Here is a 23,056-nt window from a genome sequence, read left to right as displayed (position 1 = left end):
TTGACTGGATCTTTCACACATATCTAATATGCTTTGGATCAGGCCCTAAGTGCAGAATGAATGCGTGTTCAATGCATAGTTCAAAGTATTACAACATGGGTTAAATGAAGCACATCATTACTAGTGAGCTACAGTAGCAGAATAAAGCCAACATCATGTATTGCAAGGGAGTATTTGACGTTCATGCAACAATACAGAGGTGGCTGTGTCGGGTTACTGCTGTTCTCTGTGAGCTCCCTGGCCCCTGGTGTCCCCCGCCGATCGCAGACTGGCCAGACGCTGGGCGATGGCCCACTGGGGTTTGATTACAGCAGGCCAAGGTGGCATGGGCTGCTCACTCAGTCACTTCCTCACTAGAAGGGAACACTGTGCCTGTCGCCAGCACTACATGGTACAGCTACACTTGCTGCAAACTGCAAAATTACATTTAAAGGTTAGAGGAGCCAAAATTTCTATTTCCTCAGAAACGTGACAATTGAAGCTATTGTTTAATACAGCTCAGATAATTCACCTGCAGGTGAGATCATCAGTTTACTTCTATAGCAATATCATTTTCCTCCTGCACTCCAGTCTGGTCTTTACCAAGTTTCACATGCATTTAGCAATGGCAGACTGATCATCAGCAAATAAGTGACTTGTGCAGACTCCACCCACACAGACCAAAATCACCCTACACACTGTTTTTGTCACTGAATGGGAGCAGAGTTAGGCCCTAACTGTAGAGATCAGATCCTGTTTCTACTCAGAAGACCATTCAAACAATGATCTCAGTGTTTTGATATATATAACATTACATTGCTTTCAATATTGTATGTGTTTTGGCAACACTGACATTTTGATGTGAGATTGTATCATGGTATTACTGTCTTCCAGCATCCCACTAATTGCTTAACATTACAGAACTGTGAGATAGTAAAACACTCCCTGTCCATCCCAGAAAACACAAATGAAGGTACCATTCAGTGCCAAAACATAAAAAATTATCTACCAAAATGTGTCATTTCATAACAGATGTTATTGCTTCAATGCTATTTCCCAACATAACTGACCCACGAGGAGAATCTCACATTAATGAAATAATGCTTCCTATTTTAATCTTTTTAATATATTTGTCTCCTTCATTGCCATTTTTATTTCAATGAGTTTTGGGAGAAAAAGTAAAATACACGTAATAGTTAACACTAAAACATCCTTCTATTTTCCTGATAAAATATTTCTCAGAAGGCTGGAATAAGCAAAAATCATTTCCTCTTGGGGGTTCAAATGTTCTTACATTCTTTTAAAGTTGTTTAAAGTGCTGAGTGCTTGCCCACAACAAGAGGTCTGTGTGGAGTTTATGCTATTACCAAATGAGTAATAGACTAAACAAACACCTATATTTTCTAAGCAACATATTCAGGTTTAAATACAGTACCAACTTAGCAATGTACTCTCGTGTCTTTGAGTGATAAGTCAGCAATCATCTTCCTTAGGCTAAAAGATTCAGAAGGATTTTTGATTCTGTTGCCTTGTGGCTAGAACACAGGCAGGGAAGAATCTGTCACGGGTTGTGGTAGCAAAAGCATAGGTGTCACTGTGGGGAGGTCAGGGGGGAATCTTTGCTGCCAATCTCAACACATCCATTTCATCACACTGATGACAGAAATAATTCGTTTTTCATCTTTACACTTTTGGATGCTGCAAGACATTCTGATCTCCTGGTAGCAATTCAGATGTTTAAACATGTACACTCCATGGTATCTATGACATCCATGATGAGTTGGCACATATGAGACGGTCTATGGTGACTCATGCCTTTGTTTTCAAAGCAGCTGGAGGCTGAGAGATCTAAAATAACACTAGATACCCAGTCACAGGTCCCTACCTGTATTTAAAATGTCTGTATTTTGCAGCTAGGCAGATAACAGTGGAGATTGCTTTATTTTAGGGTATTTAAAAATCTAATACAGCCTAAAAAAAAGAGGATTATAAATCTGAGCTAGATAAAGCATTTCAGACAAGACGGTCTTCAGACAACTCAGAACTGTTGTAAGATTAGAACTGACAAAATGAGAAAGTAACGAAGAGTAACAACCTGAACCTGCTAGCTAGAAACAATAACCAGAGCAAGGAGTCTTTATTGCCTTTACACCTTGCAAAGTGTTCACAAAATCTCTGGAAAATCAGGGTGGGGAACAAAGGCAGATTAGAAACAATAAATTTTAGGACTGCATGACAAATTGGTATCCCCTGGAGCCTGCACCTCTCTCCCTTTTATAGGAGGATCAAAATTTCAGCTAAATCTTCAGCACCAATCCAACTGTAACAGTATAGGCAGTATAAGGTCACTCCCCACTTCCTCCCAAACTTCCCACAATTTCTTAGCTGTTTTATGTTTTGGTTCATAAGTCTCAATTTTGCTCATTTCATTAAGTGGAGGCAGCCACCCTAACTTCACTGCATGCAACATCTACAACTTGTCCTGTTGTCAGAGAACAGAGCTAGGATCTGACAACAGCAACTTCAGGAAATCTCAGACAACTAGCAGTGTTCTTTGTTCCACAAAACAAACAGTTATTACTGTCCTTAACAGCACCAAAAAGACTGTCAGTATGATCCTTCTTTCTTTGGACTATGGGGAATGCAATAGTGGTTAGCAAATTAGAAACCTGTCACTTTATATGTAAAGTTGGGGAATACTTTTCCCTCCTTTGCAGATCAGTAATGAAACATAAATATGGCTGCTCAACAACTAGTCAGGTGAAACGTTCTGTACTAAAACCACTTTCATCCTGACTGTAATTTTCTGTTCACTGCAAAACAAGAAACATATTACCTAAATTTATTTGTTCAATTCAAATTAACCTCAGTCTAGTCCTTCCAGTCCTTACGATATCCACCTCTTACCCCAATTCTTCAGGTTGCTTCTCCACCATTTTCTTCTCTTTACTGTCATGCACACTCTGCTCCCCACACAGACTTTAAATATGCAGCATGGTGCCAGTCCAGCTTCAAAAAAGAGCCTCGAGAGACATTGTTTTTGTGAGTAACTAAAACACACTTAAATGGTGCAGCTCCCTTTGAAAGCCCCATGGCCATTCATCCGTTGGCAGTTGCCATTTTTCAGTGGGCTGTTTTCAAGACTAGGAGGCACTTACTATTGATGATTTTATACAACTCCAAAGGCACTGGTTTGGATCTCTATTTTTCCAGCATTTACATATTGCAAGCTATACCTATTTATACTAGATAAGGATCTGATCTATAAAAGATGCTACTGCAGCTTCTTCCTGACTAGTCAATATACCATTTCCTCTTCCTAGAGGGGCAAAATGCCTTTCTGGCTCACTTAAGATAGCCTGAGAAGGAGATTTGCTCAATATGAATATTTATAATATTTTAAAAACTACAGGCAAGTATGAAAAATAAGTTGCAAAATGTGCTTGTTTAAACAACATGTCTCACTGACTATCAGAGCACATATTTGGTAATGTGAGTAGGAAGGTTTTCCCCTAGCACAGAGGATGCTCTGAGTGTGCTGTGCACTGATCATGTAACAGAGACAGAGGAAGATGACAGTATGAAATGGAAGATAACATCACTAGGTTTGTTTTTAAAGTAAGGTATATGTGTAGGTATTCTTTACATTGCATTTACAAGGCTGAAGTGTATTAATAGCAGAATGTTATGCATGTTTAGGTGTTCTCCAAATACACCATTTTCATGTGAATTATGGGCATTCACAGGATCCCTCTGTTTGTCTAACAATTGCTATGGCAAGAGGACAATAACAATATCATAAATGATGTCTTCTCTGCTGTCTCATACCTACAATACCTGTATAACCCTGGCATTATATTTACCATACTCCTTCTTGTGCCAACACTCGTAACAACTAAATCAAAGTCTCAGTGGAGAAAAGACTGGAAACAAAATAATTAATAGTGATGGAAAATGGACTTGTCAGTTAAGTTCTATTCTCAGTATCATGAAACCCTTTCACAGCACAGCTGTCATGGCAAGACAAGATTTTTTTCTTCATTTATTTATGAGATCTGCCATGCTGAATTACAACCATTAGGTTATGTAGCCCATCTCTGACAGTCACGAACATCAGTAGGCCTCCACACATATTCTCTAAGGTTACAAGTCTCTATAGTTTAGTTGGTGAAGTTCAGGAGAAAAATAGAAAAGCCCATTAAAGTACCTAAGTAATGCACTCAGCAGCACAATAGTTTCACAGAGAGAGAAAAGAAAATAAATCTGAGGAAGGGAACTGATGTTACACTGAAGAAATCTTGAAGAATCAGGTTCCTCTGGATAGCACATCAGGGGAGAATCGTGGTTTGTCAAGGGGAAAGTCCAGAAAACAGATTTATAATCATATTTTAGCTTTTTCAACCTCAAAGGTTGGTCTTCATTAGCTGTCTGGTGCAGTATGCAGTCCATGCATTTGCAGCAGCACTGTGGTAGGTAACTGCCATACACAGAGCTCATGTGCAGAGCATGTAACTCTGTGGGATACTGCCAATTCATCTGAAAGCTTTCACTGCAAAATATTACTAGGATGTCACTTCGCCCTGCTTCCAAAGTTGCGAGAGCATGCCCCTGAGAAGAAGAGGTTCAGTATACTGCTGGTACAGAAATAATCACTGCAATACATTACAATGCTATATGGTCAGCTTGAGTTTCAATTGTTCAGGTGCAGTGCAGCAATACACATAAAGGTGCTGTAACAACACCACCCAAGGATTTTACGTAAGCCTTCCTAGATTTTGAAGGCATTTTGTAGACCAGCTATCAACTACAAACTGAATGCTGTGGAGAATTGCTTAACAAGGAGATCTATTTCCAAAGTGGAGGAGAGGAGAAGTAGGAAAGAATAAAGCAAGGTGGGCACTGTCTGGGCTCAAATGAGGAAGAAACAGACAAACAAGTCAGTTGGGTTGGGCAGGCACAGAGGAGTCCTAGAACAAATAGAATATAGAAAAAAAAAAAGTCTGGATTCCAAGGTTTGCCAAGAAGCAAAAGGGAACCAGCAGTTAAACTCAGTGATGGCAGTGGCATGGTTCTGGGAAGAAGAGGAATATTCTTAGGGAAGGACACACAGGATATGGCAGAGTTACTTAACTGTAGAAAAAACTATAAAGAAGGGGAAAATAAAATCTATATTCATATCTAGCTTCAAAGAAATCGTTACAGCAATTGGAATTCAATTATATGCCTGGGATCATAATGAGCAATTCTGTGCTTATCATCACCGACTCTTCTCATTCCACCTGCAGCTTAAGGGATACAGGGAATAAACCAACCTAATTTGCATCCAATAATGATGTACTTAGATTAAGTTATAAAGATAATGGAAGATATTAAACTTGCTTGTGCAAACAGTGGTATGCACAAAAATAATCTTCACTGCCTTCTAGAAGCAATGTTTCTATAGCCTGAAATGATACTGAGATTGACATGATCTTGGCTCCCTAATTACATCAGAGTGGGATTTTCTACTCCTAATGCTTAAGTGCATGTCAATACCAAGACAGATTGCAATATGCATATTACTATGCCAAGAAATCACTTTAAAATTATTCAATGTAATCTGTTAATAATTGAGTAACTTCTGGTAAAGAATTATTAAAACAACATGAATTCATCACTTTGAAAAAAGAATTAATAAAAACCAAAAAGGTATATAAAGACCTAAGCAACCTCACCCTGAGAAATGACTGAACTTCTGTATTCTAAGAACTATCTTAAAATGCTTGTGTTTTAAAGAATACTGGATTCCTTTCTAAATCGTACTCATTTCATCCACAATGCTTATTCTGTTTTCATTTTAAAATCAGTGGGTTTCATCCGCTCCAATATGGGGCTCTCCTTTCCTAGAAAAAATAACATTCTAATATTTAATATACACATTAAAACCGATGGGCATCAGTGTTCCAGACAGGATTCACTAACTGGAGATATATTTGCTACAGGAGTAGGAAAAAAACAGGAGGAGGAGAGTGCAGAAATAAGAGAGTTGCTATGCCAACCTACAAATGCTAATGGCATGACAAATACAAAAAGGTCACATAAAAAAAAAATAGAAATAAAAGCTCTGATCAGAAAGTATATGTATTCAATTTAATAAACAATGCATCTACTCTGTTCAAATTCCTTCAAAACAATGCAGTTTAAAAATAAAAAAATACAGCACAGTATCACACCAAAAATCAGGTTGTCTTTGTCCTTCCTTTGATGTAGCTCTTAAATGCCTTAGTTTTCATCATCCACATCAAAAATACGGTGTTTTAAGAAAAAGTTACCTATAAATACTGAATGGATTTGCCTGCAAGTAGATCATGTAAAGATTAGGGGTAATATTTAAACACAGAGTAAAAAAAAAAATTAAAAAATAAGTAAAAGGTGCATTATGTGTGGTTTTACATTAATTAGATCATGCAATGAGATATTTTTGTCTTTTTGAGGTAGAATTCTGTAACAAACTCAAATGCATATCTTCTACTTATAATGGTAAAATGCTAAATGCAATTTTTAAAGAAATCTTTAAGGAGGACTTTCAGTTGATTTTCAAATATTTAGGCGTGCTTGATTAAAAATTTAAAAAAAAAATCCCAACTGTTAGGAATGTTCTTCCTATAGTCTTCTAAGGTTTCTCATGGCAAATATTAGTAATGACTTCTGTACTCTCAAATATAAGAGATGCATGCAGTGCAGTCTTTTACATCAAATTCCTGCAACAGAGACTGTTTGTAACAGAATTCAAACCCTCCAAAAATACAGAGTGAGTTTTCTTTCTTACTTGAAATATAGTTTCAATCCATGTTGAAACACCAACCATTTAAAATTACTCTTCTCTTTGTCTTTCTAGTACTCCAAAGGGAGCACTAACAGCATGCCAATGACTTTTCCTGGGTCAAATTCATGTCTTCAGCAGGGCAAAGGAACAGTACTGGCATGTAAACAGACTACCTGTGGATATCAGAGCATCCTCAGAAAGCCCATGGGAGAGAGGAGGATTGGGCCACAGCATGCACTGAAAATTTCAAATATATACAGTGTTCTAACCAATTTATCATCAACTTTTTGAGTGGGCAACAGAAAACACAGAAATTTTACAGTATAGCCCCTGTTTTCTAGCACAGAATTGAAGATCCGAGATAAAGTTTTGCATAAGCTTTGGTTGAGCATTCAAAGAGAAATGAATTGCTCAACCTTTTGAAGATCACCCATGGCTAATTAAAGACCTGCCAAGGCTTTACTAACAATTAAAAACTTGTCTTTAAAATCCCCAAAGAGGAAAATGCAAACAGCTGTTTTAATTAGCAAAACAGCAGATACTAATTAGCTTCTGTAACAGAGTATGCTGGTCCTTTAAGGACAGGACCAGTTTCAGCCCAAGTTTGTTACCCATTTAAACTACAAGTAGAAGGACTGGAATCAGATGCTGCAGGAAAAGCTTCTAATTCCTTGTGAAGTCAATATTTCCTGACTTCAAGTACACAAAAGAGAGATTTTATTGTAAGTAAACTTTTACGTTTATCCATCTTTTAGTTTCTTATCCTTCCAGAACTGAGTCGTGTACTGACATTTGAGCAGGGACTGAAATGTCTTGTGATGATCCCAGGGGGATGACAACTGTGACATCTCATCTTCTGGGCAAAAGGCCACTGTACCTGGACAGAGTAAGACTAATATGTGCACATTTGCACAGCAAGCCCATGGAGTCCAGGCTGCATCAAGAATCCTGTGAAAGCAACGGGCAGCTGATTTGGGCAGCTGATGTAGAGTTGTTGCAACTGAGCACATCTTCCAGTTCTCCCAGTCTTTTGGGACTGGTTCTGAATACCAAAGAAAAACTCACATGAAGGAGAAAGGAATGGAGAGAACAGAAGAGGCTGGAATTACCCTTTGGCTCTGTTTAGAGCACAGATCCTTGGAGTCAGCAGATATGCTCTTACAAGATAATCAGTATGCATTGATTGTCAATACACTGCCATTTCCAACAATCATTTTTAAAGTTAAAAAAATGTAAGTTACATCCTGTAAGAGCTATAGTCATTTTGCTATAAGTGGGGTCAATTGCTGTGGACATGATTGATAATAAACATGATATGAGATGTAATACGAGAGTTTAAAAGGCAATCTATTTGTCCTATCTACACAGAGTGAAAGAATAACTGAAAATATAGGTATGAAATAATAAACTCAAATAACTACAAAAATACTGTATCAAATAAGTTTGATATATGTGTTGGAAAACACCAGGCAGTGGCGAAATTTTTCTTCCAAACATCTGGAAGACACTTGTTCTTCAGGAATTGTGTTTGAAAAATCTAAAACTGTTGTGTGGGTATTCCTACACTGTAGGCCAGGGCAGGTGAATAGGTGCAACTGGAGGATGACAAAGGCTGCTCTTTTACCATTCTGTGTGCTCTGCACATTTTACATTCATTGCTCAGTTACCAAGAGCAGGCAGCAATAAAACACCACCCTTCAAAAACCAGATTGCGATTCTGATTATTGAATGGCATTCTAACTAAAACCAACAACATTTATTTGTAAACCCAATGATTATGAGAAAACATTTTCACAAAAAATAGAGATAACTATGACTTTACCCCTACAAGCAGGACTGTTAAACTCATTTCTCTGAAATCTCCAGCAATACTGTGGGATTCAGCTAACCACAAGTACAACTACCCAGGAATCCATGTTTCTACTTGTGCTTATGCTTTCCATTGCATATTTTAATCTCAGCTCCACCTGATAAATGTTTCTAAGTAATTTTTTGTCTTTGTATAGCATTTCAACATCCAATTTTCAAAACAATAGGAGGACATCATGTTCTCCTTCCCTTTGAGATGACTACTTTGAAGTGGTAAAGGAAAAAAAAAAACCACAAAGACTGTTCTGTATAAAGGTCTTCAGTGTAAAATACCTACTTCATATAAGGTGAGTAAAGGCAAGTAAGAGGATATAACCTCAACTGCATGCATGGTGTCTTCTTTACGTCTATTGCTTTATCTTCAAATTAATATTCCTTTGTCTACAGATTAAACTATTAGAGAGGAATAATATTCTTTTCAGCATGATTAGAGTATGTCACAGCAGAACTATAGTTACTCTAATTTAACTTGTTCTGTGTATTAAGGTATATAATATGCATTCAGATTCAGGATTTGCTAACTATTTTTCTAGTGATAATATACACAAAGCTCAAATGTTTTCTCTGTTGCTGTGTTCTGTTTTTCCCAGCTTAAAATGCAAATGAGACATTTGGTTGAGACACTCCTGTTTTTCCAGTGAACAGAAGATGTGGCACTGTTCAAGCACTGTTCCTTTAGGGCCCCACCCAGCTCATGCAGAGGGTTCAAATGGGTTCAGTGAAATAATAAAGACATTTCTGGAGAGGGATTTTCATTGAAAATGCTTTTTAATGACATTTTAGTTACTGATGTGACCAAGCTTAACTGGCCTCAGGACAAACTAAGATCTTGTCCTTTACTAGAACAACATTTTTGTTCTCGTATCACAGAAACAGGTCTATGAGGCTTTACTTCTCAATGAAAAAATATTGATAAAAGCAATTCACTTTTTTATTCCCCAAGTAGATTAGTACCTGTCTATAAACGTCACAATAAAGTAAAGCTGTTTAAAGGGAGTTAGATTAAAAATCTTGTTATTAAGAAAAAATTGATTACGAGCTACTGAGATGCATCTAAAAATTCCAAATCCACTTCAGCTCTTGTGGATTAAGCTCATACTTAAATGCCAGAGAGGTTGAAATAAAGGAGGTACATCAATTTACAACCTTTTAGAAAGCTGAATATTTCAATTTGGGAAAAATAACCAAAACGAAACAAGATACATATGACAACAAACATTACCTGATCATCCTGTTGCCATTGAAAGATTATAAATCATCAGTACAAGGTTACAAGAAGAGACCATAAGTTATTTCTCATTAAATAAAAATTAATAGAGGCCTAAAACCAAGGCAAGTCGAATATGTTGAAGCTTTTCCAAACTTCAGTTAAATATAAGTTTTACTTCAGTAAATGCGTCCTGCTTGTACACATCCCCCCAGTAACTACTACTTCCATAAGACAGCATGATGACTGAATAGCTTCCACATATAAAGCTTGCAACTACTGCAAACTTTTCCTGCTGTGTTCCTCGCAGAGAAAACAACTTATGGAAAAAAAACCCTAACAGTTTAACAGGTAAAATCTTACTCACGAGTACTTTGTCAGCAGCTCCAAATTATTATGCATGTTGATTGGATATGTCTCACTGAGATGAAACAGCTTCTCTAAGGCCTCATAAATGAAAATGATGCAGATAAGAGAAGCAAAGGCTTCTTCAGTAAACCGGGTAATGTAGCAGACTAGGGAGCTTGCATCAGTTGCAACAAGGATGATGCACAAGATTGCAGTCCACAGCCCAATGCTGGCTCTCAGAGAAAGGTATGACAACCCATACTCTCTGAAAATAAGAAAAAAATTAAACGCACTTAACCTTTTGTCCAGCCACAGTGAATGGAGACAAGGAGCTCCAAAATTTCCTTTTTGGGGACAGTCTGAATCAGAAATTATGTATTTACTGTGAACAGAAGATACTATCAAGTCACCTCCTGACCAGAGCTCTTCTCCCAATTAACAGGACACAAAGAGCTCTATCTCCACTAAACTGATCACATGAGCAGCTTTGAGCATAGTCACACACATAAAGTGTATAAGGTCCATTCCCTTTATCCCATATCCTGCTTTGTGAACAGCCAACACCTGTCAATTTCTTTTTAAGCTGTGAAAGAGTAGCTATAACAACTTTCATGAAAATTCTGTACGGTTATTGCATATGATAATAGACCTCCAAACACATCGGGTGGCATTATCACAGTGACCTGAAAGGTCTGTCTGAAGGTGCTAGAAGATTTATTTGAGTGCTAAGCGGGGTTTCCTACTCTGTGTTGTGCAGGAGGAGATCCTGATACAGAAGTCCCCGTCACAGCAATGAGGCAGAAAAGCAGATAGGACAGCAGAGAAGCATGATGGCTTCCAAGACGGAGACAATTTTTACCCACACTGTGGCAGAGATACATCAAGTACAGCACATTAGCCTGAATGTGAGTACAAGCTCTTCTGGCACGGCACTTCAGCCCCTCTCTGTCCACGTGAGGGAGTGACATGGTCTATATTAGTGACTACTGAAAGAGGGCAGCACTTCCACTGCACTTACTCTCTTGGTGAAAGGTTAACACCTTTCAAGATAGGGATAAGATAAACCACTGATTTAAACGTATTGTCTCAGAGTAGAGAATGATAAAATTAAAACAAAAAGAACAACAAAAAAACCCCAACCAAAAAAAACACTCCCCAAGCATCCTGAAGCTGTCATTCCTTTCAAGACAGCTGAGGGAAGGGGGAATGGAGGAAGGAGAGTTTAAAACAAACAAAAGCCCAAAATTTAAGAAAACTAGCATTTCTGCATTACCAATCCACTGCATAATTTTTGGACTCAGCAATTTATCTTGTAGTGCACTGCATATGGACTTCCAACTTTGGGATCGGTGTTTTTACGTAACAACAAACGAAGGATGATGAATGTCATGATCTTCACTTACTTGCAAAATTTGAATAAGATCTTCTCAAACACTAAAACTGGTCCTGTGCTGCCAAGTATAGTGAGAGGCTGTCCACCAAAAAGAGAGTAGGCAATTCCAGTCATGGATGCTCCAAATAGCGATTCTATTGCACTCTGAATATGATACAGAGAGAAGTGTCCATAAATTTTCAAACAGGTTCTTTTTGCAATGTCTTAAGTCTGTAGCCTTCTAAACATTGAAACACCAATATATAAAGGTGAGTCATGCAACAGTAAGGAAATACCAACCACAAAACTAGGAATGTAAGTTTGTTTTAAAAGTTCAGGTTTAACACATACTATACGACCTTCAGTTGCTTCTCCCAGCAGACCACCAAACGTGATGACAGGAGACATGCAAGCACAGTAGAGAAATAAAAATGATGCCAGACACTGTAGACTGAGAGCATCCCTGAAGTCACTCCAGAAGAAGGGAGCTTTTCTTTTGATATCTAAAATTAATCCTCCAAAAAATCTAAAGAAAACATAGAAGAGCTCAAATTAATTAAGGTGGCACACCAAACTTTCTTCTACAGTATTGCTTCAACCACACTGCAGAGAAGCTACTGTTTATCATTTGATACTCCTATGTTTCACCCTTCATAGAAAAATAAGTTTATAGGAAGCCTCTTTGTAACTTAAACCAGGAAATTATTGTGGTTTTAAAACAAACTCATTTCCATGTCTCTTTTATAAATTCTTCATCTAATCATCCAGACACAAAAGTTCTGAACAGTTGCTTGCCCCCATGTATTAAGCCAAACTGTTTATTACATGAAATAATTCTGTATATTTGTTTAATCAGAAAGCTATCACAGTGATTTGCCCACACATTTATATATAGAGCTTCACATTCTTTATTTGAGAACCTGTTCCTAAATACACTTGATGATAGAAATGAATATACACTACCGTTTTTCAAGGACAAGAACTGTCATCTTTTGTCATTTACACTATGTCAAGTATAATCAAATATTTAGGAACAGACGCTCCCTTACAAGATACCATACAGCTGAAGTAAATAACCCCACAATGCTCTTTTTCTCACAGGCACACGATGTATCAGATGCTGCTGAGGTAAAGAAGGTTCAGTGCCACTACCTCCTAAATATTAAAACAATCCTTCAAGCTGTCAATTAGCAGGTTCAGTGTGAGAGAACAGCTTCCAGCCAGACTGACCATCATCTCCCCTGCCCCAGCGTACAACAGCACTGCAACTGAATCTTTAGCTTCGTGCAGGTAGGAACAATACTTAAATATCAGGAGGCAGCAAGGTAAAAGAAACATCAATTGCCCAGCTACACAGCACTAAGGCAGCCACTGACAGCTGATGCACTTACACCACACCATATTAGATGAGAGAAAATAAGTATTCCTTGGGGCAAATTCTTCATTCTGATGTATATTGCAGCCACCAGGGTAACCACAGCCTCATATACCAGGACATATCATGGCTTACTGAGGTAAAAAAGAAATGCTACAGCTGCACAACCCAGAAACTTCAACTACAAAAGAGCTGTAGGCATTCATAATACATGGCACAATACTATACCAAATTTTCCCTCATGCTATACAAAGAAACATTAATCAAGTTTAAGAGAGGTCTGGCTTTTGTAAATTCTAGAGAAAGGAGCTTGCAATAAATACAGTGCGAAAATTCAAACCCTCTTGCCCTGTCCTGCTCTCTGCAAACTAGCATGTATTGTCCTCTTCAGCTATGTGGCACATGCAAATCAGGACAAATGCCTGAAAGAAATCACACGCCAAGACACTTCTGAGAGAGAACTAGACCCTTGTGATTCCTTTGGAACATCACTTTGAACACTTAAGATTTTTCATATGTTTTCACTAACTTTCCAGTGCGTTGCAGTTCTGGTCCAGAGTGTCCCCCAGGATGTTCTGCTTCCCCATGGGCTGCAGTTCCATTTGGCACTCCTGGAATCTTACGCTTCTCCTACCAAAAGGAAAATACATTTCTCATGGGTCTTAGCACCGAAACATAATTTTAGTAGAAAAAAAATTAAAAACAGGCTCTGAAAGTTAAAAGCTTAAACATAAAAATGTTATTTTAAGATTCGTCAACATAACCTCTTGATAAGCTGTAGAGGAGTTCTATTACCAAACAGTTAATAGTAAAAAGAATTGTGATTCTGTGAGATTTAAAGAACTGATCACAAAAAATCTTGTATCAGAAAACATTTTAAAGAATAGCAAGCTTTGATCAATTCTTGCAATAAGCTTAGAACAAAAGCAAACCATGGCTATTTGAAATAATCAAGGATGCTTATTACCACTTATCCCTGAATTTAATATCTTTAGATACAACTGCCTGCATTTATTCAGGAGAGAACTAGTACTGAACTAAACCAAATGTCATCACTACACTGTATGCTTGCAAGTCAAGGTTTCTCTTAAAGAAAATTAACCTAAAATAAAGAGAGCATGCAAAATATAGTGACCTTGCTAAATGCTAAATTAAGGAGACTTTACATAACAAAAATTCATCACAACTTTTAGAAGTGTCTGAATTTTACGCTGTACAAACCTGAGAGGGAACATTTTTAGGTGGTTCTATTCGAATTGTTGGGTCCCACTCTCCAGGAGGGAGAACAGTAACCTGATCAAGGAACTCATCAATTCCAGACACCAAGTCATTGCGGTCTTTTGCTTTGTAAGCGACATCATGGAATACCTGTGAAAAATTGAGAAGTATGTGTGGGAGGAGAAAGAGATGGAAAAAGGAACTCTCTCGACAGTTTTTCACAATGGCCCCTCTTCTCTGAAACAGAACACACTTTGTAAAGTTCCCACTAACGAAACAATCTCAGCTTCAACTGAAGATAGTTTCTGGTACATAGTTCTCATAGAAATTCCAGCTGCTACAGAAAAACATCCTTATGGCTGCTAAATATTCTAGAGATTTTACATCCTAAACACAAGCAAATCCACTGGAAAGCAACTGTGTAAAATGGAATCTTATTGGTGAAGATATCTTTGCTTGTGAATACTGTGTCTCATTTTGTTATCTCCTTACAGCAGCATAATATGGGCTGTCACAGGATCATGAAATGAACTAGAATGCTCTTTGTCATCACCAGAATGATTAGCCACATTTCATCTGAAGGATTGGAGATTCCCTATTACACCTCTTCAGTTAGTACAAAACTGAACCATGAATAAAACCAAACCATGAATAAAAATACCTCATCTGTCATTAGTGTTGCAATTGATCTTCCAATCTCATGGTATTGTTGGCCTTTACCCAGTGGTCCAAGAAGAATAAACAAAAATCTGCAAATAAAAGGTAAATATAAAAAATTGTAAAGGATAGACAGTTGAAATTAACTATAAATATTACAGAAATATTTATCTAAAATGTGGACTAGAAGAATCTCTCAGATAAACACGATATATAATCTCCTTCAAGATCCTCACACATGCATTTAAACATGAAGCACTGCTCAGAAAAAAATGTGAAAATAGCTTCCAAAAATATATCATAAGCTTAACAGTCAGTCTTGATTGAGACTACCAAAACCTCCTTACATAACAAACTTTAACCTACGTAATAAATGTATGCAATTATAAACTATATACAGAACACATTAATTTATTTAATTCTGTTAATTCAACAGACTGGTTACGGTTACATAAATTATTGCAATAATGGAGAAGTTAAATTAACCCAAATAAAAATAATTTTTAAATCATTTTTACCACCATTAAGGCTCTGGACAGCCTCTACTCAAGGCTGTAGGCAAGTAAAGTTCTATAAAAGGCAGAGGATTTGTTCAAAGGAAATAACTAAAATTCTCAGTTTAGCCAAAATGCAAAAGACAATATTATGACGTATACTACTGAATTTCTTTTATACAGACATTCTTGAAGACACCATTAATTGTCCTATTTGTAACTATTTGTTTTTATTTTGACCACAAATCAAGAAATCTGTTCTTTTCCCTTCGGTGTTTTTTTTTCTTGTGGGAATTTGGGGGAGGTTACAGGGAAAGGCTTTTTCCAAAGCCAGCTCAGTCCCTCAGTGTTCCTTATACACATGCAAAAATTAGAAAACATCCAAAAAGTCTTATCCAAAGTAACTACAAAGTACAACTCAAAGAATATGTTACTGTTTATCTGGTTAGAAGCAAGGATCTGAGTCTCAGCATTGCATTTCATGCCATAATATGAGTGTCATATGTGAGTGTCCTGAGTGTCACAAACAACTGGAACACACAGCCTACAGCTGGAATTCTACTTTTTATAGAAACTAAAAGAGGGAAGGGGAAAGAGAGACAGAATATGTGTACAAACATATGCACAAATTTAAAGGGAAAAAAGAAAGAGAGATAGTGCAATAATAGTTAAGTCAGTGAACTCAGATAAGGGAGAATCACTTTGGAGTTTTGATCTGAATTGACCTCAGCAGGACACAATGTAACCACAGATCTATCCCAAAGCTTTCTATTTGAATACAAAGTCTATTTTAGACTTTTTTTTTTTTTAATTCCTCATAATTTGTTTTCAGAATCAAAGTACTTCATCAGAAAAGATTTCAACTTGGAAAAAATTAATCTAATAAAAATTTATTGTTAAAAGTCATATTCCCTATCTTGCAAAGTAAATTTCTGAAGTAGAAACTTTTTGAAGAACATATTTACAGCATGTACTCCATCCATTCACTCACTATCCCTGGTCAACTAGATTACACAGTTTTCTTTTTGCCTTTTCTCAATTCCTTCTTCATTTTTTTTAGTTCTGTACCTAATTATGTAGTATCACACAAGTAGTTTCAAATCCAGATGAAATATTCTAAGAAGCTGAATATTTCACCTTAGCATTTCATCTGGAGTAATACCAGTTTGAATAGGATAAACTGTGTGTTACAACGTACATTTCTACATTGTGATGTACACACAAACCAGCATCTGTGTCCGAATATACCCACACACCATTACAGGATGAGTGGAAGGCTGCAGCTAAGAGATGCCTTCAACAAAGGGCAAACCAAATTCCTAACTCAGTAAATTACAAAGCTGAGGGTTACATCACCCTGTCTCCACATGGTACTCAGGAAAACAAAAGCAAAATCAACCCAACTGTACCTGGTTGGAATTGGAACTTCAGCCAGCCCTGTAAGCAGCACTGCAGGAGACAACCTAACAAAAGCCACAACGGCACGGTCCAGGAACTCAAGTTCACCAACTAAGATGTTTGATGCTTCAGCTCCAGGTGGTATCTTTTTCATGAAGTGTAGGTCAACCTGGGAAAAGTATATTAAATTACAACCTGAAAGTTACTCACAGGGATTTTTTTTCCCCAATTTGTTGACAGAGACTTTCTGGTCACTACACTATAACCTTAGCTATTTCAATTATGCAGTTCCATTGCTCTTGTCTGTTGAATAATTTTTTTTTAATAAAAATTTTTCTCTAAACCAAACAACTGGACATTAATTATTTAACTGATTTTTCTTGGAAACAAAGCACTGCAGAATTAATTTATAAAGACAACAAATAAAATTCAAAATATTGATAAGAACATCGGATTAATTTCCTAGTAATGCTTTTTATCTATAATCATAAGAGCATCAATACTTGATAACAATCCTAACAGCAGAAGAAATTAAGACATCTTATTTTTCCATAATTAACAATTCTGGAAATCATTAATTCATAGTTCAAAGTTGTTGTGTTATTATCTCACTGAGAAGAACACTAGATTCCAGTACACACAATTTTCCTTTTTCTACTCTGAGATGCATTTTTGTTTTCAAATTTAATGGAAGACAGTTGCCCCTCTGCTAAAGTAATAGAAAATAAGCTATCACGACCATTGACTGACTCAAGAGCAAACTGAAAGAACAAAGCAGAAAAAAACTTCGGAATTTTAGGCAGCAATGTCGACTTTTGCAGGATGATAGAAAAACACGGAGATACAGCTTCATCATGACATTGCTATAATAAGCTATAATAAGTATTTGCGTAGGAATGTATGACTCTAGACTTAACTCTGTAACAAAGACTCACATGGAGTAATAAAGTATATAATGTATGTTTGATTTAATTATGCACCAGTATTGTCTACATTTCAAAATGCATGAATTTTGTAATTTGCTTTCCTTTTATTAATCTAAACACAACAACAGCAACCACATCCAATATAAACTGTTAAAGTGGACCATTTTAATGTCTATCTTACAGCCATCTGTCAGTACTAGTTTGCATAGTTTTTGGTAATATTTAGAAAATTGTTTTCTTGCAAATGGCTCTGGCACTAAATCAGAATTCAGATATAACAGAGTTGCCTGTGTAATGAAATCTTGGTTTGCTGAGAACACAAAGAGATATCTAATGCTCCTCTGAGCTACAAAGATTACTAAACACCTCACAAAGTTAAACAAGAACCATATCAACCTGGAAGGTTGGAGACCAAGTACTTTTTCAAGGTAAATTTAAAAAGTGAGGTAAATTCTGCTCTTCACTCAAATCACAAAATAACTCTTCAGGATTAAATACGAAACTAAGGTTCACTCTGCATGTAATTTTGGTGTCATAGGTTATTTGTAATTGAGAGGAAGAAAGCAGTCTTTCAGGAATGTAGAAATGTGCATTCTGTGCTGAGTTTGCCTTGTGAATGGATGGATTTAACACTTAAACGCATTTAACACTTAATAATTAATTTCACATGTACAAAATGCTACAGTTGTGACATTGAGGTCCTCTAACATACAGATCACAAGATTCAAATCTGAAATAAACATTCTGTCTCCTGTCTGCCAGAAAGTATTTCCAGATACTTCCTGTACTATTTATCAGCTTGAGAGTCTAATATTGTCTAGTAATGTTTAGGTAATGAAGAGATCCCCATTAAAAGCGAAGTAGCTGGCAGAGGAGCAAACTGAGCAAACACACCCAAACCCCAGGTGTTGCTTTCATTGCATAATGAGAGTGGAGGTGGTCCTGGAGTGAATTTATGGCAGTGGCAGAAGCTACATATTTTGAACACTTCATCTAACCTATCCATGATACATCTCTTATCCCAGGTCTTTAGCTGGAGAGACCTGATGTGCATCTTAATCTGCACCCTAACCTGAGTCACATTCATGACCTGACACTAAACAGTCCCGGCAAGCTCCAACTAAATATAAAACTAAATAACTAATGCAGAGGCCATGTCCCTCCAGGGCAACTCAAGGACTGAAGAGTGGTGGACATCTACCCTGAAACCAAACATAAACTGACATGAAGACAAGCAAAATTCCCAACATCCCTTCTTAGTAAAACACATTAATCAAAGCTATTTATAAGCAGGGTCAACCGGCATTCAGAACAAGACAGTTGCTTCACCTGGTGTTTGAAAGACCAAACTCCATCAGTATGGGACAGGGGTTTGATTCAGAAATAGTGTGTCCATGTGGAGCGCAGCAGTGTTGCCATGAGAAGGAGTGTGGATCTCTTTATGCATTTTGTGTTTCAGGACAATTAAGGTTCCTTTCAGTTTTTGGCATAAAAAAGTAGAAATAAGCCAGATGTAGTTCTTAAACCATCACCCCACTCTACTCAGACAGAAGTAAAGTGGTGCTGTGACAGATCACCTCCATGTCACCCTGAGAGCACAAAGTCCTGGTGGTGGCAGCAGAGGAAGAGGAGTGACACATTTACAAACAGCGCAAACCATCTCTCTCTCCATGCCACTGAAGAAACACTCAAAACAGCTTTCAGTGCCTTTCTCACATTTTTCATAGATAGATACCAATACAATCAACACAGTCTCAAAACTGTATCCAGATTAAGTCAGCTTTTTGAATCAACTCCAAATTTGGAATATTAGAAGTAGCCCAAGGGAGACAGATTAGCAAGGAGAGTATATGTGAGGTAGTCAAAGGTGCTTTTTTTGTAGAAGATAAATGAAATTAATATCTGGAACAAAATTAGAGCAAGAAATCACAATACTCAAGAGAAAATTAGTGTACTGCTCTAGTTTCCTCTCAATCCGCATATAATTCCAATTATAACCATTGGGAGTTATTGCAATAGCACATTTCAAGGGGAAACTGCACTTACGCATCTTCAAAAGGATAAATGGATCTATTTTAAGTCAGTCAAAAAGAAAGGTATTAGATTACAACCCTTTACTGTTATTTCATTCCTCCTAACAAAAGTTGTTCCTTTTGTATTCCTGACATCCCTGTTGGTATCCATCAATGTTGAGGTTAGCAAAAGATGAAATGTTGATTTCTTCCAGCTAGTTAAAATGGGAGGAGCTCTTTTGATCAGCAAAGCTGCAGCACTACAAAAATAATGAGTGAACGATCAAATGATACAGCTCCCATTCTTGTTTAATACAAACAGAATTGCAGTTGGACAACTGACTGGGATTTGGATCCTACAACACTCAAAGCAACTGGAGAAATGTTAAAGAAAAGTACTACTGAAACTTGTCATTCCCTTCACGTCTGCGTAGCCTAATTTTGAATAGACAACTTTATTTATATTTTATATCCTTCACAAATTTTACATCTTGATATTAGGACACTTACCAAAACAATTACTTTTACTTAACACTTTAATATAAATATCATTAAACAAATATTATACTTGACTCTTTAAAGCATTGTAATTTTAGTTCGAAATACATTTAAAGGATTAACATTCAATTTTTAACAACCTGCCACTGTTTATAGATGTTTTTGCAGCCTCTATAGAAATGTGGTTCATAGTAATTCCCAGCCATCCTCCTTTTTTCTCATTGTCATTGACAGAAAGATCTGTTTCCCCTCTTATTTCGGCCATATACGATTCATAGTCTGGAATGTTCAGTCAAAAATTCAAATTATGCAAATAGCTACTGCTGCTAGGAAATAAGTCTGGCACCAGATGGAGCAATCACATAACTCTACTTTTAGCTCAGCTGCACTAACATTAAAATTCAACAGACTCAAAGTGCTGTTCTTCAGAATTTTGGTTTAAATCACCTTTCTTCACTTACTCAACCTTTGTTGCAATAATGTGTCAGCTGAAGTCATCTATCCCTGTCAGGCCTGTCACCTGTATCCATTGTGACTGTCTTAGCTACATACAGACTTCTTAAACAAATTAGGATTCTCCTTCACATTAAACCTGAGAAGCTGTTTGCTTTCCTTTGCTATCTAACATTGAACTGTCATTGCAATCTCCACTACTGAACAGTTAACATCTTTTGTAAAGTGTACTGAAATATCTTGGCTTGCCAGAAGAATTAAGTTACAGGTTTACAGAAACACATTCTGTTTGAGACATCTGGAATCCACGAGTTCAGGTTATAAAAAGCATAGTTTGCATTCATGCATCACTTCTACAAAAAGTAAAAATCTGAGGTACATGTGAATTATAGGAATTCTGAATTACTTTCATACTTAGATAATTTTCTGTTAATTTGTAAAATTTCCCCTGCAAATATATACCTATGACATTAAATTTATCTGTGTTCCTAAACTGTGATTTCCTGTTACATATAATTTAGCGAGAAAATGCAAGATTCTATTTCGTCATACACAAACTGTGCTCCAGTGCACACAAAACTTCAATGCTAAAGTAAAATCTACACTTTACAGCTTTTCCTGACTCGTATGGATTCATTTTATTTAATTTTATATATCTGTTTGGTAGTTAGGAAGCTCTCTTCACCATCAGTGAACACTTACCTTGCTAAAGTCAACAGTGCTGTTTTCTCTGCTCACATCATTTTTGTTTTCAATACAGGCTGGAGTAGCCTGTGGGGAAACAATCTGACCTGCTAAAAAAAGTATCATTATTACAGAATACTAAGAGTTCTATAAATAAAGCAACATCTAACAACACAATTATTAGAGATCTGCATACATTTTATATCATAGATATATGATGCACCTAAACATGACATTTTAATTAAAAAATTATTTAGAATAGCACATTCTCAAAAGACAGAACATTCATCGTGCGCAGTTAGGAACATGAGAAGGTTATTTAGACAATGTGAAAGATACTGCTGGATATTAGAAGACAAACTTTCTGTACCAATTAAAGCATACGATTCTTAAGATATTACATTTGAGGAAAGTCCCACCTTCACATAGCTTTTGTAAATAATTTGAGGAGCTGCCAATTTTGGGCAATATCTGTCTACAAAAGTAATCCTCATTGACTTAAATAGGATTACTAATTTTTACAAAGTTACTCGTGTATAAGAATGTCCTGATTATAGCAACTACAAAAAACAACATAAAAGCGGACTGGTATAAAAAGAAATATATTGGAAAATAACTGATTTATAAGCTCAGTATTGAAAAATGTGATTATAGACAAGCATAAAACAAATGTTTCAACATTTTCAAAAAATTCCAGTGAGAATTTAGTAAAGTATTTTAAAGAAGTTTTAAAAATATCTCAAGGTGAGAAGTGTTTAAACACACCCCAGTCTTGTGGAAACAAAGAGCAAGTCTCTTTTGACCAACAAAATTTTGCCAACAAAAGCTCAAAAAGAAAAACAGAGTTAAGTAAAAAGTCTGTGTCTTATAAAGCATATTTTTACTTAATGCCAACACTGCCCCTGCGCACGGCCAGAGCCCACCATGCACACACCAAGGTGGTGGGGCTGGCAGTAGGGCAGCACACAAACCCCACAGGGGCACAGGCCATGCCCTGCTTGCCTTCACTCTTTCTCCCTCTCTGGCATGTCAGAAGCCACACACAGCTCTGAACACCACAATAACGTACAAGAGAAAGTACCAAATATATGAGCCAACTATCTCTTACTGCCCTAACACATACCCAGGAATAACTACAGAGTCCAACTGGCCCAGAGTCAGCATCTCGTGCCCAGCATATATTTGTTTCCATGGCGAATAAAGTCTCTCATATGACTGAGAAATGATGATGTGAAAACATTGGTTCTGGTGAAAATCAACCTAAACTTGCACAGTAACAAAGACCATATGTTCATGATATTTGAAGATTAAGACAGTCAGAAAGTCCTAAGCTAGGCACATTGTCTGGGCAATTCCAAAAGCCACAGCGTGGCCCCTCACACCGCTGGGACTCACCCCTGCAGCCCAGGTGTGTCCTCAGCCACAGCCAGGACACAGAGCACTTCGTAGGATCCAGCCTGAACAGGACCAGAGACTTGCAAGAGCACCCCAGCCACTGCCAAAATGCTGAAGCATCCAGTTTCTGTCACAACTGAGCACTACAGGATCCCTGACTAAGTCTGGTCATGAATTCCGAGTTGAAACACTTGCTCAAAGAAAACACTGGTTTTCATGAAAATCAGCACCTCATTTCCCACTGGACAAATCTTCCATGACACAAAACAGGTTTAAGACTCTTGCACTGCATCCTGGCAGCATAGACAGAGATAGTGCACTTTGATTAAGTAGTACAGTAACAGAATGTTTAAAAATATATTGCTG

The 23,056-nt window shown here is 37.0% G+C and overlaps 1 protein-coding gene and 1 long non-coding RNA gene across 12 annotated transcripts in view; one reads left to right on the top strand and one right to left on the bottom strand.

The window, feature by feature from the left end:
* SLC4A10 (solute carrier family 4 member 10) overlaps positions 1-23,056 on the bottom strand; it is a 154,495-nt gene that overhangs the window by 24,492 nt on the left and 106,947 nt on the right. For 9 of the 11 annotated variants that reach the window (XR_006018292.1, XR_006018291.1, XR_006018290.1 and 6 more), the window contains exons 7-14: positions 21,314-21,405; positions 16,734-16,891; positions 14,835-14,922; positions 14,177-14,323; positions 13,485-13,585; positions 11,932-12,106; positions 11,612-11,745; positions 10,228-10,473 (exon numbers count right to left, since the gene is read on the bottom strand). Coding sequence is in view for 8 of the 11 variants with exons in the window: in XM_042041606.1 (XP_041897540.1) it covers positions 10,228-10,473; positions 11,612-11,745; positions 11,932-12,106; positions 13,485-13,585; positions 14,177-14,323; positions 14,835-14,922; positions 16,734-16,891; positions 21,314-21,405 (1,141 nt within the window). In the remaining 3 variants the exon portion in view is untranslated. The remainder of the gene's footprint in view (positions 1-10,227; positions 10,474-11,611; positions 11,746-11,931; positions 12,107-13,484; positions 13,586-14,176; positions 14,324-14,834; positions 14,923-16,733; positions 16,892-21,313; positions 21,406-23,056) is intronic. The other 2 variants (XM_042041605.1, XM_042041611.1) reach the window with 1 other exon arrangement.
* LOC121670822 lies at positions 3,022-14,845 on the top strand. The gene is made up of 3 exons (XR_006018293.1): positions 3,022-8,940; positions 10,966-11,113; positions 12,682-14,845. It is a non-coding gene; the product is annotated as an uncharacterized LOC121670822 (long non-coding RNA).

Source organism: Corvus kubaryi, unplaced genomic scaffold, assembly GCF_017639235.1.
Source record: "Corvus kubaryi isolate FWS band 111438036 unplaced genomic scaffold, C.kubaryi_AGA036_p1.0 37396, whole genome shotgun sequence".
NCBI lineage: Eukaryota > Metazoa > Chordata > Aves > Passeriformes > Corvidae > Corvus > Corvus kubaryi.
The sequence above is the reverse complement of the archived record's forward strand: the minus strand, read 5'-3'. Positions and strand labels throughout refer to the sequence as shown.